The 15,988-nt window shown below is 41.0% G+C and overlaps 1 protein-coding gene across 4 annotated transcripts in view; it reads left to right on the top strand.

Moving 5' to 3' along the window:
- The window catches only part of NISCH (nischarin), a 33,811-nt gene that overhangs the window by 4,129 nt on the left and 13,694 nt on the right, over positions 1-15,988 (top strand). For 3 of the 4 annotated variants that reach the window (XM_084214723.1, XM_084214725.1, XM_084214726.1), the window contains exons 1-8: positions 235-435; positions 5,909-5,992; positions 6,721-6,903; positions 10,194-10,242; positions 11,879-12,042; positions 13,394-13,489; positions 15,011-15,106; positions 15,412-15,567. In XM_084214723.1, the coding sequence (XP_084070849.1) occupies positions 349-435; positions 5,909-5,992; positions 6,721-6,903; positions 10,194-10,242; positions 11,879-12,042; positions 13,394-13,489; positions 15,011-15,106; positions 15,412-15,567 (915 nt within the window). In that variant the 5' untranslated portion in view covers positions 235-348. Of the gene's footprint in view, positions 1-234; positions 436-5,908; positions 5,993-6,720; positions 6,904-10,193; positions 10,243-11,878; positions 12,043-13,393; positions 13,490-15,010; positions 15,107-15,411; positions 15,568-15,988 lie in introns of those variants that run through there. The other variant, XM_084214724.1, reaches the window with a different exon arrangement.

Below are 15,988 nucleotides of genomic sequence, written 5' to 3'. Positions count from 1 at the left end.
TCGCACCGCACCGCGCTGCGCGACGCCCCCAGCACGGCTAGCGCGCATGCGCGTTCGGATCGGCTAGACCCCGCCCCCGCGGGCAATAGCCCCGCCCCGACTGCACCAAGACCCGCCCCTGCACCGAGCACCTCCCTCGCTAGCTCAGGCCACGCCCCCTCGCCCCGGGGCCCGCCCCCTGTGCCCATAAAGGGACGCGGGCGGAGCGCGCCGCGCCCTGAGGGGGTCGAGCCAAGATGGCGGCGGCGGCGGTGCGGGCCGGGCGGGCAGAGGGTGCGGGCGGTGGCGGCGGCCGCGGGGGAGCCGTGACGGCCTGAGCGGCTGCGCCCCGGTGCTTCTCCCGGCGACATGGAGGCGGCGGCGGGAGGCGAGGACGGCGAGGAGCCCCCGCGGGAGGCCCGAGTCCTGGGCTCAGAGCTGGTGGAGACATACACGGTGCGGAGCGGGGAGGCCGTGCGGGACGGGCGGGCGGCGGGGATGGGGCGGCGGGCCCGCCGCCTCAGCGGTGCCGGGGGAGCGGGTGAGGCCGGGCTCGGTGCCGCCGGCAACTGTGCCCGGCCGGAGCCGTGCCCACGCTGGGGACGGAGCGAGACATTTGGCACAAGTTTCCGAGGGGCTCCGGGGAAAGGAGCCGCGTGGGAGCGGGGCTGCGCCTGGAGAAGCGGCCCCGAGCTCCGCGTAGCCTCGGTCCTTTGGGAGAGGCGGAGGCTCCGTGGGCAAGTGTCCTGTTCTTGCCCGTATATATCTATGTGTATGTGCGTATGTTTATGAGAGATTGCTATCGAGTAAACATAGCTTTCAAAGCTGGACTAAACAAAGCAGAAAATCTTTCCTTCGCGTGGAAGTATCATAAAAAAACCCCTCTGATCTTATTTCCAGAGGAAATCAGATGATTTAGGGTAGACAGTTTTTCTTTTACCCCACTAAAAAAAAAAAAAAAAAAAATTGTCAGCAGTGTTTTAATTTGGGGAAGGAATGAAGCTTTTGATGTATAACTTGTTTTTCATCTGGTCGCATTCTACCAAGAGTTAATTGGTCTGTTTTTCAGGAAGAAGCTCATCCTAAAGCAAACCTCAGTATAATTGCAGATAGAAAATGCCTCGAGCACACCACCCTTTAGTTATATAACTAAAAACGTTTTCTCCTTCTGCCTTATTTTAGTGTGATTTGAAAGACCTTTTTCGGTAGAATGCTCACGGATGACAGCTTCCTGCTGTGGGAAAGAAAAGGGAAAGGGGAGCAATGGTTTAGAAAGACAGTATTTGGAAAGTTGTGTGATGGATACAAGTAATACTTCGTGCACCTGCCTCTGTAAAGATACCCAGGGAAAACAGCAACAGGAGTGTGGTTTCTGAGTTGTTAATAGGACAGAGCTTTACACAGCTGTGGCACATGAAGAGCCTAACTCCTTCCCAGGTGATGACTATTGGAACATGATTGTGGAAATGACTTTCAGGTGGTGAGTTGCCATATTTACAGGCAAAAATGTGTGGAGCATTTGGACAAGGAGTTGACTGCAAGCTTGAAATGAATTTTTGAGAAGTGCCTGAGCTCGTTCTCTAAGTTGCATGATGTGTATTCTCAGAAATGGTACCACTGCTGTTGAGGTGTTACTGGGGGTGTGTTAGGATGTGGTTCAACCCTCGGTCAATCAAGAGGCACAGTGAGACCTGTGGCTTGGGGGCTGGAAACTTCCATGTCAGGTGTGAACCAAGACTCAGCAGTGCTGGTGCTGGTGTTGAGAATTTCAATCAGTATTATGCAATACCAGTGAATGAGAAAATCAGGTGTGTTCAGTTGACAAAATGCCAGTGTCATCTGCCCCCTTATCCCTCTGAAAGTTATGGTGCAGGAGGTGAAAGGAGCTCCTTTGCTGCTTCAGGCTGCAGACAAGTGCTGTGGTAGGGCCACCCTTGGGTGACACCATTAATTTTCTAGTTTGAGCTGGAGTTCAGGTGTGTAACTCTGCAGGTGGTGTTCATCTAATCAGCTGATAGTTGAGGATAACATTTTAAGCTGCTGCAGCTAAGCCCAAGGAAGTTTATTTTTTCAAGACCAGATTTCTTTCTTTAGTGGTTATGGAAATACCATGCTACTTTAATGCCATTTTTCTTGGGAGCTTTAAAAGTACAGTGTATGAAAGACAGGATTTACCAGTATTTGTCCTGCTTTGATTCTCTTGCTGCATTTTTGAAGGCATGGTGGCACTAAGCTTGCCTGTGTAAACCTCCTGAAGCTGTTAGCAGGACTCCAAGGCTGCTTGTTAGCTTTCATGAGACAGGCCCAAGCCATTAGAAATGTGGGACTAGATCTTTAAATGAAAGCTGAAGTTTTACAAAATTTGTCACAGGCTGAAAAGTTTTTGAAAAAAATAGCACGTGTTTAGTGCTCATAATTAGTTGAGTGGAGCTTAAGGACATGACAAAGACCTGCGCAGGACAGAGACTGTTAAATGGTGTAAAAGTCAGTCAAATTTGGTAAAGGTAAGAAGGGAAATACAGCTGTAGCAATCTGCATCTTCATCCATTACCATGTGGTCAGGTGGCAGTGATCCTATTTACGTCCTTGTTTTTAAGAGTTGTTTTTCTTGTGGCATATGAGCTTCCTGTTGCACTCTGTATTTCAGAGCTCACTCTCAAGAGAAGGGGGCTGTCATGACATCTGTTTGACAGTTGTGATATCAGATCCTGTAGAATAAATCAGGGAGCCCCACAGTTCTGTGTAATGTTGAAGGTACTTTCAAAAATGTGATTCTCCATGGAGTGTTTAGCGTGAAAGGTAAGGTATGAATAAATCCAACAGGAAAAAATGCTGCACTGGTTGTGTTTTCTGTTGGGTTAGTAAGCTGTGAGCATTTCTACAGGGTGTTTCTCCTGGGTGTGCAGGTCCAGCTGATGCTGACTGAAGTCTGGTTTTAAGTAGAAGGCCTCAAGGCTGTTGGTGCTTCATTTGTTTCCTGCTATGCATTTGTTTGGCCTAAAATTGCCTTCCTGCTTTTCCTGGTTTTTGCAGTTGTTTTTAACATAAATACTGACTTTGATATTTAAGGAAATACTGTTGCTTCCTTGAATGGGTGTAAACTTGACTACATGATGAGGCAGAAGGAGGAGATATGGCTGCATCACTGCTCTGGAATTTGGGACCTACTGGCTGTAGTCACACCTGTGTCCCAGACTTCCTGTGTAGAGCTCTGTCATTTAAGTGTTGGGTTGTTATTTGGTTTTTTTACAGTACTGAAGGATGTACAGTGGGATGAGACACAATGCAGAAATGCCAGTTCTCCATGTAAAGCAAGGTAGGCAGGTTTTTGTACTGTGTATAGGAAGTGAACAAAGAGCAGTCTGGAATCACTGTTGTTCATTTAATATCTACTTTAAAAATGTTCAGTAGGTCTTTCAGCTCTCAGTATTTAAGAAGATGAAGGGATGCTGTTTGGTGGTGTGGGCTGGGCTCTTAACTGCAAAGAACTTGTAGTGGCTTGCTAGAAGGCAAAAAAAAAAACATATAGCATTGCAAATATGTCAAACGATTTGCAAAGTAGAACATAACCAAAAGAGCTGATTTATAGAAAGACGGACAAAACTTTTTATGCAGAAGGGTTTGGTAGAGACAGGCGGAGGAGGAAATCCTGTGAACATAAAGGGTTTTGTGTTTAACTCAATAGAAGCGCAGTTTGTGGCATTAGGGTGGGTGGGCATTTCACATGGTGTATTTAGTTATGTCTGCAAGAAAGTGCAGAGTGAGGATGTCATCTATCCATGTATTCCTTCAGCACTTGGTGTGACAGGCAGCCCTTGGAGGACCTTAACTTCAGCTTGTTGGTGATGAACTTAAGCTCCTAAAGCAGTGAAATATCTAAGGGGATTTTTTGCTTTAAAATGATTTATTTTTATATTAAGACAAGTCTTAATATGCACATCAGCATATTGCATTTATATATTTATTCTTCAAGATAATGGCAGCTTGTGGATTGATGTGAAATCAGTTGCTGTCTCTGCATACTGATGCTGTTTGGGGGGGGTGAGTATGTACTGCCTGCTTTGGCTGCCTTCTAGATGGGAAATGGTACAGCTTTTTAAAGACTTTACTTAAGGAATTGTACCAGTGCATGCAAACACTCACTTTAACAGGTACTTTTCCCAACCAGACTCTCCATTTCACTTAGTGCTGTGTTTCTAGAAGTGGTCAGTGCTTGCCATTTCAGCAAAAGGATATTAAACCTTTTTTACAAATTTACTCTGTGTTTTATACAAGGAGGAGGGGTTTGCTTGCTCACCTGGTGAGTTGACAGTTGGAACATGTGAAGTTACATGTGAGTTTCCAGTGTCTAATCTTAGGTTTCGTGCCTTGTGTACTCAATGTGCATTGCATTTAGATGTACTGCTTGCTCTCCTATAGTTTAGTACAGTCAGCTTTTCAAAACAATTGGTATTTTTATTATGGCTTATAAATGTAGTACTTCTTTACTTCTAAGTTTCATTTCTTGGAATTTCTCCTTGCTTTCCTCAGGGTTGTGAGGTGCTTTTGAATGCTGGTGTTATTTCTGTTCTGGTTTGTCACCAGCACAGTGATTAATCCTGATCTGCTGTTTCCCAACACAACATGACAGGAAAACAGGCACAGGCCTTAATTGAGTCCATAATTCTGTGTGGGCATTCTTCTGTGTTTTCAGTGCTCATCCCAGCACTGATGTGTCACTCACCGCGTGCACGAGTCAGACATCTTGGTTTGGTTCTCTGTAGGGCTTGGGTTTTGTTCAGTGAGCCAGTGTCAGATGTTTACAAAAATAAAACTGGCATGAACTATACTTCATCTTCTAAAATGCAGGTGGTATTCTATTTAATGCTTGACATTGTGCTGCTCTGTACTTGCAGTAAGTGAAAACTGGTCTTTTATGTAACAGATTGAAAATGTTACTGATTTTTGTTTTCTCATGTGGGTTTAGCAACTAGATGTGTATCATCCTCATAGCAGCTATGAGTCAGCTCTGGGTGATCTGTGGTAGTAAGCAAGTTCTTAACTGTATTAAATGCTTTCAAGATTTGATTACAAGCTGGTGTTTTCCCCAAAGACTATAGTTGGACTGGATAATATAGTTTATTTAATTTGTTGTATTCAAGTAGCTGTGGAACTGGTTTTGCAGAGCCTTCTTTGGTTTTGGCTTGTGTTTTAGCATGTACCTTCAAAATGTCTTTGGGATAGTTTGTTTCTGGCATATCGAAAGGTAGGCTGAGTTTCTTGCAAAACCAGTACTGTTCAATCCAGAAAAAAGTCACCTAGAATGAAAATCTTTGTTTGCTACATGCAGGGCTAAAAATACTTGGTTTTGTATTAGGAGATATTGGGTTGCTTTAGATAATTGTAGTGAATCTTTGGGCTCGGTAACTCTTCAGGAAGAAATCTTGTGTGCTTTAACCCAAAAGGAATAAAACAGCATCCACCCAACCAAAGGATTTGTTCTGTTTTCTCAAGGATTAAGCTCCAGATTTCTGCTTAAGTGACAGCAGGATGCTTGCCAAGTTCCTCTGCCCATTGTGGAGCTTGGTAGATGGAAGAAGGGATGCTGCTGTCTCAGGCTTGTGGGTAGCTATGAGGACCAACTTCAGTTAGCAGAAACTTTTGGGAAAAGAAGTAGCTTAGAGCCCTTGGTCATTAGCCTTTGGGTTGCAAAAAAAAGCCATTGCTTTATACTGAGGCATCTGCATGTTCTTGCTGTGGAGCACCCTGGTGAGTGACATCAGACATCCCCCATCAGCAAAGCCCCCTCAGACCTGGGGTTAGCATTTCCTTAGCTCTCATTCTTGCAGAATATATACCCACCTTACAGTGCTCCATCAATCAGCAGGTCTCACAGTCAGCTTCTCTTTAAATGTTTTGCAGTGTCCTTATTTGAATTTCATCCTTTCAGGTGTACATTATTCAGGTCAGCGTTGGCAATCATCAGTGGACAGTCAAACATCGTTACAGTGATTTCCATGACCTGCATGAAAAGGTAAGAATGTTAAAACTGTGACCTTGGTATCTTACAAAACTTTGTACAGTTCTTGCAGTTCTGTTTTACAGAGTGATTTACATAATTTCTTTCTTCAATAAAGAAAGAGAATATCTGCCAGATGCCATCTGAACTGCAGACTAAGTCCTTTTTGTGAGAACATTGTTACATGCCCCTGTTACACTCCCCTTTTGAACTGGGGGAGGTTGACCAGGACAACATCAGCCTTGGCTGGAAGCTGTGTCAGAGAGGAGAGTTCAGGCTGGAGTCAGTGAACTTTTTGCTAAGAAGGATGTTTATGATCAGCTGATTTGGTGGCCAAAGTCTCATCACAGTGGATGATAAAAACATCCTTAAAGTAGCATGGGATATTTACCAACCAGCGCTGATAAAAAACAAAAATGAGGAAAAGTCTACTTTATTCAAGAGTGTTCTGCTTTCTCAGAAATGCACTGGTTATTTTGTTGTTTTATCACATTTGTTGCATTCTGCCCAGGAACTGAGAGTGATTCTTTGGGCAGACACTGTTATTACACTCTGATCATTCCATGACAACATGTTCTTTCTGAAAGTACCTAATTCTTTGAAGGCAGTAGCTAAATTTACTGAAGTAATTTTATTTTTGGATCTTCCCGGCATCAGGCAACATGCACTTATTGTGTTCCATTGCATCTTTTGTGCAAGTTCAGATGGTGTGCCAGGTATTAGCTCTGGTCTTTGTCTTTCAGCTTGTTTCAGAGAAGAAAATAGATAAAAATCTGTTACCTCCAAAGAAGATCATTGGAAAAAATTCCAAAAGCCTTGTGGAGAAAAGACAAAAGGAACTGGAGATCTATCTGCAAACTCTGCTGCTCAAGTTCCCTGTTACTGCACCAAAAGTTTTGTCACACTTCCTACACTTTCATTTATATGTAAGTTTATGTTTTTAGTGTCTGAATAGAGGCCTGAGTCTCTTTCCCTAATTCTTTGACTTGGAGAGAATTCTGTGGAATCTTCAAGAGTTTGCTGAAATGGTTATTTTTCAACATTTTGCATAATATAACAAAGCATATTTTTAAGATTTTTGACACTGCTTTTTATTGCAGTAGACACTGTGCTGGGAAGTAGTGTGGGCAGGGACTCTAAGAAGAAAAAATAAATGCTGGCAGGAGAGTTAGAAGATGTGAATAAATGTGAGGCTGAATTGGTTAGGCTGAAGTCAAAAATGCTGGCTCTCAAATGAACATTGCATAATGGATACACACCCCCTACTTAGTGGCTAATGGTTGGAGCTGTGGTTCATACTGAAACAGTTTCCAGTAGCCCAAATGAAGAAAAATGATTCTTCTCTGTGGAAGCACAATGATGGAGTGGCCTTTGGAGAAATAGCTCCAGCAGACAGAATGTTACGGTAAAGGATACTTGAAGCGAGAAGCAATTACTTGATTTCATGTTCAGATTGCAATTTGTTCATCTCTTGTGTAAAGTTAGGCTTTTTTTACAATATGGCATCATGTTGTAAGGGGGAGAAGGAATTTCATCCAGAGGAAAAAGCACTGGAGAACTGAGTGGAAAGAAGGAGCAGTAACTGCTTTGGGGTGGGATGTTTTGAGAAGGCTCTTCAGGGTTTCATAGAATAGCTTCAGAAATTAGTCACAAGTGATCAGTTAGGTGTTAATTAAGTTTTAGCAACAAAAGAAAGCCTGGTTTAGTTATGTTACATGAACATAATTATCCTGGTGAGACTTCAGAGTTTCTTAGATAAAAATAGTAAAAGGTTTATTCCACAGTGTTGCTATTGCCTTGCAGGCTTGAGAGAGAGGCACAGATTTGTAACTATCAGCCCTCTGAGATGGATTTGAGGTTTTAAATGTATTCAAAATGCCTGACAATGTAGGGAGAATTCTGTTCAAATAAACCAAAATTCCAGTGATCACCAGCAAATTGCATGATTTTTCTGTTCTGTGCTCTGTCTTGTAGATGAGGTCTGTTTCATTAAAGTTTCAGTGTTGTAACTTCCACATGGTTTTTATGCAAGCAGAAGTTCTTCCTTGCCCCTGACTTTTTTCTCAGGACTGTTTTTTTCCTCTTGTAATCTTTTTTTGCTTATCCAAAGAGCTAGCATTATTTGTGTATGAATGCTTCCCTGTTTCTAAACTGCTCTTGGATATTAAGAGAAAGATGTTGCTCAATCTGCATTTCTTTGCTTTAAGGGGATCTGACTTAGTTGTATACTCTATTGTTTTTTTTGCTTGGAACTTTAGAATACTTTTAAATATTTACCAAAAATGTGTTAATTATTCAGGAGAAAAGCTAAGTATTTACTGAAGTAATTCTACTGGAAAAAATGACCTTTCTGCAGAACTTTGATCTTTTAAAATGTCTTCATTACCAGACAACCCATGTGCATACTGGAGCCATTATAATCCGTGATATTGCCTCATTAATTTATGTAGGAAGGCTACAATATTTTTGTCTATTCTTTTTTGCAGTATTTCCAGTAAGGATTATTTAATTTCATTTCCCAGGATAATAGAACTAAATGGAGTCAAAAATACCAGCCATCGATACATTAAAGTCACTTTAAGCCTTTAGTTGTTCGTGGGTACAGCCTAGCAAAGAGAAACAGTTGCATGTGACTACAATGTAGAACTTCATTGTTACTTTGACATTGAAAAGGATTTCTGCAGTGATATGGAGATGCTTATTTTTTTGCATGGTCTTTGTCATCTTAGATTGGGTTTGTTAACTTACATGTAGAAGGTTTTGCAGGAAAAGCATTGAGTACCCACAAACTGCTGTTCAGACACACCTGCAAACAATGGACTTCTGTGGGTGTGATGCATTTAAGTAGTTATAGCTAAGACAAGAAGTCTCTTGTAGATCTGATAGAGGAATAGAGTTCCTTTTTTATGCCTGCTAGTCACTGAACAGTTTAAGTCATAATCTTGTTCCAATTATAAATGTGGAAAAAAAAATTTGGCTCTGTGTCCCAGATGACAAAAGAGATACAGAGTAGAGTTTTCAATTAAGTCTGTGCTTGCCAGATGAATGTAACTGGCTTATTCAAATGTGAATCAGAATTGTTTAATTTTTTTTGGAATACAGCTTTGAGCTTGTTGTTCTCAAAACTATGGTGTGGAGGCTTTGTTCATCCTCAGTGAATGGGGTTTCAGTTGCACTAAGAATGTGATGTTCTGAAATCCTTGCCTCATCAAATGAACTGAGCTGTCTGCTGCAGATGTCCTGTGGATGTATTCCCTTGTTATGAATCATGAGGTATTTGTCAGCAAAGTAAACTCATTAAATATTCATGTGGCAATGATCCATAATATCTGTTCGTACTTTGCAGCTACCTTAAAATGAGATGCTTGTCTAGGGGAAGCTTCATCCTCACAAACAGTTTTATTTTGTTCTTTTTGTGGACCTTTGAAAGGGAGCTGTTGGAAGTGCTCAGAACTATTTCTGGACTTGCACAAAGCATTTGCATTTTGTGGAGAGTGGTGTGCCCAGGTGGGAAATACTCGTACTGATCTTTGTGCACCTGCAGATTCAGAAAGTACAAATCCCTGCACTGGGAGTTTTCAGCCTTTCATGCTGGAGACATCAGTGTCAGAAATGGAGGTTGAGCACCTGGGTGGGTACAGGAGGGGAAGAGGGATGATGAGAAGAGGAGGGATTTGCATTACTTCGCAGCAAGCATAGTAGAGTTGAAGTCCTGAAGACTTAGTTTTTATATCTAGACCTGTTAATCTAAAGCATTCTCTTTGTTAGTGATATTCTGAGGAAATGTTGAGTGTTTGAGGCATTAGAATGGTCTTAATGTTGAAATTTGAAGAATACTACACTTGTAATATTTTCTTCAAAACAGAGCTGTCTTCCAAGTTGGGGTAATGATGGCTAGTAATAACTTGCTCTAGTTGCTGCTGCCCTTTTATTAATGTGTGCAGAATGAGATTTTTAAAATGTAATTCACTGTCTTTCATCTTGGAAGCGAAAATCATATGAAATATAACAATGTCAAGTAATTTCTAGGAATCATTTTCAATTTACAAATAAATATATTAAAAAGTCACCCCTGATTTCAGTTAAAAAAAACCAAAACACAACAAACCAGTCCTCTACCACAGCAAAAAAAGGATACTTCACTAAAGGTCCAAATTAAAAAATTGGAACCATAAGTATGCAAAAAACACTTATTGCAATGGTTTATTGTTTGCAGGAGATCAATGGGATCACTGCTGCATTGGCTGAAGAGCTCTTTCACAAAGGTAAGGAACTTGCAGTGTTTATTCAGGAATGTTTTCTCTGTTCATGCATTCACATATCTTTCATATTTTACCTCCACACAATGAGAGATCTGCTCTTCCATATCTGACTTTTTCTCTCCCTTCTTTCTTTTTGTCTTTTTCTTGGTGCTTGCACTTTAATTTAAGCTGTGTTTTGTGAGGAGCTGCAACAGTCTTGCAGCCACTGTTGGAAAAAAGAAATTGGTGAATGTATGTTTTGAAAAATGCCTCCTAGTCTGTGTCCTCAAGAGACAGGATGTGGCAGTGGTGATCAGGAGCTTTTGCTAAGCTCTCTGTCTCAGTGTGTTTTAGTGGAAGCTTGGTCTGTGTTAGTGAGTCCTGACAGTCCCTGTACTAAATGCAAGAGATTACATATCTAGATATTAATCTTCCAGAATTCAGGAAACAGAAGACCTTCTGGTCAGTTAATTTAAGGGTGTGCTTTTCTGAGGCTGGCAGATGAAAATGAAATGCTCTTACTGTAAACTACAACAGCTCCAGCTGCTGCATTAACAGCAGGAGGCATGTGAAAGGATTAATCCCTGCTATTTTTGTTTTGAAGGACATGCAAGATGCTACTTTATAATTCCACTTGGCTGAGGCGTGGTAGGCATGATAGGTGAAACATGTTTCTGCAATGCCATTTCAGATTTTCTGGCAGGAAGTTATCTTTAGGTGAAGCCACCTCAGAGAGTCCATTTAGCGAATTTTGGAATATCTTAAGTTTGTAAAGAAATCTTTGCTGACTTTCTAGTGCCTGCAGTCTCACTGATGCGAGAATTGTTGATGTGTCACTGACTGCTCTGTATTAGTGTAACCTTCCAGTGATGTATGTGCAGCTGGACTCTTGGACTTGATCCCACTGAAGCTGAAGGGAATTTTACTCCTCAGAGCATTTCTGAGAACAATGCTTATCACAAAAGCTGATGCTTTCTTGTCCATGAAGTCAAACTGGTATCCCTAAAAGGAAGAAAGATATTCATTCCATGTGTGTTCCAGCTGCTGTAGCATCGAGCTTATGGTGCCTTCAGAGAGGCTTTTATGTGCTGCTTCCTGCTGTTCCTACTGTTAAATTGGATTGTGAAATTATAATTAGATATGGCGTTTCCTGTTCTGGGCATTTGCTTTGGTGCTAGCATGCAGAAAATCCGCATACTTTCAAATGTGTTTTCAAAAAAAACATTTACTACAATTCTGCATTTAGGCAGCATAGCAAAAGATCTGAGGTCTGTATTTTAGATAGCAGGTGCTGTGTTTTCTTAATAGAAAAAACCTAACTGCTATAAACTTAGAGATGTCTCAGGAAAAGTTTCATAACTCTTACATTATGTAAAGGAACTTTGATTCCAGTCTGTTAAGACCGAGGGAAATTTGCCATTAGTTGCATTAGGAATTTCATGCCTGTATCATGAGTGCCCACTTGAATACCTGAGTTATTTCAGTGTTAAACAAATTATTTTGCTGCCTCAATTTTCGTCTTAGAGTACAAATGACAAATGTGTACCCCTACACATTTTTTAATGAAGGTACTATTACAAGGTACTGTTTTCCATGTACCATTTATTCCTGTGTAACCCTTGCAGCATTGTGTTTGATCCTAAGCTACTCTGTTTTCCAGGAGAGCAGCTCTTAATGGCTGGAGAAGTCTTCACCATCAGGCCCTTGCAGTTGTATGCTGTCACTCAGCAGCTGCTGCAGGGCAAACCTACCTGTGCTAATGGAGATGCCAAAACAGATCTTGGGCATATTCTGGATTTCACTTGTAGACTCAAGTATCTAAAGGTGAGGTCAATGTTAAATAGGTGTTAATGCTGCCAACCTTCAATCCATGTTGCCAAGTGTTTGCTGTGTGATATCATCTTTTCAGCAGTGCCCTCTGTATAGATGCAGTCTCAGAATTTTGCTTGGTGCCGGTAGGGATGGGTAAAGAAATAAATATTGACCTCTTCAACCTTGCTTTCTGTGCAGGCACTATAGGTAGGCCACTGTATATGAATACATGAGCATATGTGCGTCTATATAAATCTTGCCCCCTTTCTCACTGTCTGACTGCATCTGAAAGTTAAAAATAAAACCCTAAAAAGTGCCTCAGTTTCATAGATGGCCCTGCATGTCTAGCTAAAAAGCCATTTCAGAATAAATGTAAAATGGCCTCAGAACAGATAGTTTTTGTCAGGAGACAATTTGACTTTTTTTTCTACCAAATAAATGAATTAGACTTTCCCTAAAGTAATTTTTTTAACACTGCTTGCTATGACTCAAAAACTCATTTTAGCCCCTTTATTGCACGAGGAGCTGCCTTTTAACTGTGTCGTGTGTTCAAAGCTGAAATCAAATGGTGGATCAGGGAAGCTAAGCCACAGCTGTGCTGGTGTTCCTGGGGCTCCTCAGTTGCCTTTGTCATCCTCTGTCTGTATAGAATCCTCTAAAGGGAGGATTTTCTGGCTGGAGAAGAGCTTATTGTTTAGAAAAATCGGCATCTGCAGAATTTCTTGCCCTTCTGAATGCTTGTGAGTGGGCACATTCAGAACTTGTAAGATGCATAAAACCGGAGAAAACCCTTTGAGTTTTCTCTCAAAATTCTATTCTCAGCAAACATAATGAAGCCACCTGCTTTTTATGCTGCTGACATGCTCTGAGGCCAGAATCCTATGACCATATGGAAATACCAGATGCATTTTTATTGATGTATCACTGTAATGCTTGTTTTCTTCAAACCCATCTTGTCAATGCCTTGAACTTCATCCCTTGTAGTGGAATAAAAACAGTGCTGACTTGGAGGGTTCACAGGTTTCATGGAAGTTGTTTTCAGTGAATTTTCTCTGATTTTCAGCTAAGAATGGAGCCTTGGTCAGCCTTGCTTATGATACTGCTTTTTGCATGCCCCATGTGCTGCAGAATGCAAGCACAAGGTGGCACTTCAAGTTCAGTGCACTTAGCTGGAGCAACTAGTATTTGTTTTCCTGAAGAGTTAACCTGCAAGTGTCCTGAATCATTTCATATTTGAAAAATTGATTGGAACTTTGGCTGTCTTTCCAAGCCACTGCCCTTGGGCCATTGCCTGTGTAAGTCTGGAATGTGAACAAGTTGGATTGTGTACACTAACTCAGTTCTTTAATGTCTTAAATGCCAGGTCACTGGAACAGGGGGACCTTTTGGAACCAGTAACATTCAGGAGCATCTCTTGCCTTTTGATCTGTCTATTTTCAAATCACTTCATCAAATAGAGGTAGGGCTGAGATACTGCTCATATGTACTCTGCAAATGTCAGGGCTGCTGCCTATATCTCAGAATTAGTGATTCTCTGCTTTGATTTGCTGCTGGAATTGGGGAATGCAGAGTTTAGGAGGACTGTTTCATTTGTGAAACAATGTTTTTTCACAAGTTTTGGAAATAAGGATGCAACATTTAAATTAGAAGACCTTTCACTGTGTGTATTTTCAAAAAAAAGAGTTTCCAGTATTCACACAAAACCTATATCTGAATGCCTTTCCACTACTTAAAGAACTAACAAGTGGTTATAGTAGGATCCCCTATTCCAAAGTTTGGGAAAAAAAAGTATGTCAAGTATTTGTGAAAATACACTGACATTCAATTTTTTTGTGAAAGTGCCCTTTTGGGTGTGGTGCTGCTTGCTTGATAATTTACAGATGTTTTTCATTGCTCTGCTTGCAATAGAAATACCAGGGTTTCTAGCAGTATCTGTGTGACACTTTTGGTGGACTTCTGCTGTAGTTTTTCTAGTACATGTATGCTATTGTCTCATTGATATGAGACAGTTGTTGGTTGAGAACTGAAGTGTATTTCTGAAGTCAGTGATTTATTGTCATTCTCATATGGGAAAGAAACTACAATAGAGTGAGAGAGTCTAACACAGCAGAGAGGATAGTGCAGAATTGTATCAATTTTCCCCTTTTCTGTGAGCATGAATGTGAGGAGAAAAGATTTTAGATCTTGAGGACTTTTGAAATTGTATGTTCATGAAAGGTTTTGATTGGCTGACACTAGATGAACACTTTCATCCCAAAGTAAGCGCTGTCCAAAAAGTAACAGTGGTAATCTGGGAAGAATTTTTTCAAGAATGACAGAGATTTTTCAATCTCTGTCAGTTCATTGTGGTTTTCCTGATACACCAGCAAGTGTGCCAGCTCTCATGGTTGCACAATGTGTGTGACTGTCTGTGGAGAATGACCTGGACAGATGCTGTAGCAGATTTTCAGTAATATTGGTTCAAACTGAGCTACAGAAAAAAAGACTTTGTAATCTTAAACTTAGTCTGTGTAATTAGCTGACTACAGGTCATTAGATTAGTGTCCTCACTTTCTAGGCATTTCTTTTTTCTTATGCTAAAAAGGACATCTGATACCCAAATGAATGTGTCTGTAGGTAGAGTCATAGCTTGAAATAGATCTCTTTTAGGTAACAGTAAAAATGCTGTGACCTCTTCAGTCCCCTGGGTAGTTTCACCTTGAGCACGTGGGACAGGTGTAAAGTCAATGGAGAAGCTTTGTTTAAATAAATGTTTGAATTTCACTTTGTCTAGTTATGTCTCTAATTTCTTGCTTTATCTTTGCCAAGTGTCAGTGTTTCTGACCTGACAATCTCAGGAGATTTTACGGAAGTGCTGTAACTACTTTGCAAATTGCTGTAGAATCTGCTGTTGGAGCTTGATTCAGCTACCTCTTTTGTGTCTCATTTGTCTGTCCTAGTACTTCTGACTTTGTAATGTGATTTTTTTTTTTTTAAATAGATCAGTCATTGTGGGGGAAAGCTTATCAAAGGGCTGACTTCATCAAAACATGCTCTGGCCACACTGAGTGTTCGATTTTCAGCAACATCAATGAAGGTAAGAGCAAGTTCCTCCTTCTGGTGAGTGTTCAAAGCATGTGCAAAACCAACATGCACAATGGGGAAATATCCTTATGGAGTTTTCTGTACTGTCTATTGCAGGTTCTGTTTTTAAAACCATGGAATTCTAAGGGTTTTCTAACCTTACAGAATCTCAAGTTTCAGTGAGGGATGTGTTTGGATGTGTCCCTTCACAGGGACACTTTTGATGCTTGCTTACATTGGATTGTTGGGACAGTTTCCAAAAACCATTAGCTCTCCCTGAAGATGTAAGCCAAATGTTGGTGTCCCTCTCTTAAATAGGAAATCCTGGTGCCTGAAGCCTCTGAATTTGATCAGTGGGAGCCAGAGGATGCACTGGATTCAAATTGTCCAGTGACAGCAATTATCCCAACCTGGAGAACTTTAACAACTTTGGATATGAGTCACAATAGCATCTCTGAAATTGATGACTCAGTGGTAAGAAGCATTTTTAATTTGTGGAAAAAAGATTACTTATCTGTGGCACATTATAGACAGCAAGGATTTTGGATTTGCTCTACGGCTTTTTCTGGAGAATTTTCAGTTGCACTTTATGTTGGTTATCTACCCAAGTTAGTGCTTCGGAGGTTTGTTCTATAAGAACTTAATTTCCTTTGCTAAAGGAGAGTAGTTCTGTCATTTTGTGTTCTGTAGGCATTTCCATGAATTCTCACTTTTTGAAATATGCTTTTACTGTTTGCCTTGGCTGTAGGAGCCAATTAGAATTTTTTTAAATTTTTTTTTTAAAGAAAAAACGCCTCATGGCTCAGCTTTGGGGTGGTTATCAAGGCTGGAGTTTCCTGCATATTTGAAAACCTGTGACTTGCCTGGCAGCTTTCTTGACATCAAAACAATATGA

The sequence above is a fragment of the Fringilla coelebs genome, assembly GCF_963513975.1.
Source record: "Fringilla coelebs genome assembly, chromosome: 13".
Taxonomy (NCBI): Eukaryota; Metazoa; Chordata; class Aves; order Passeriformes; family Fringillidae; genus Fringilla; species Fringilla coelebs.
The sequence above is the reverse complement of the archived record's forward strand: the minus strand, read 5'-3'. Positions and strand labels throughout refer to the sequence as shown.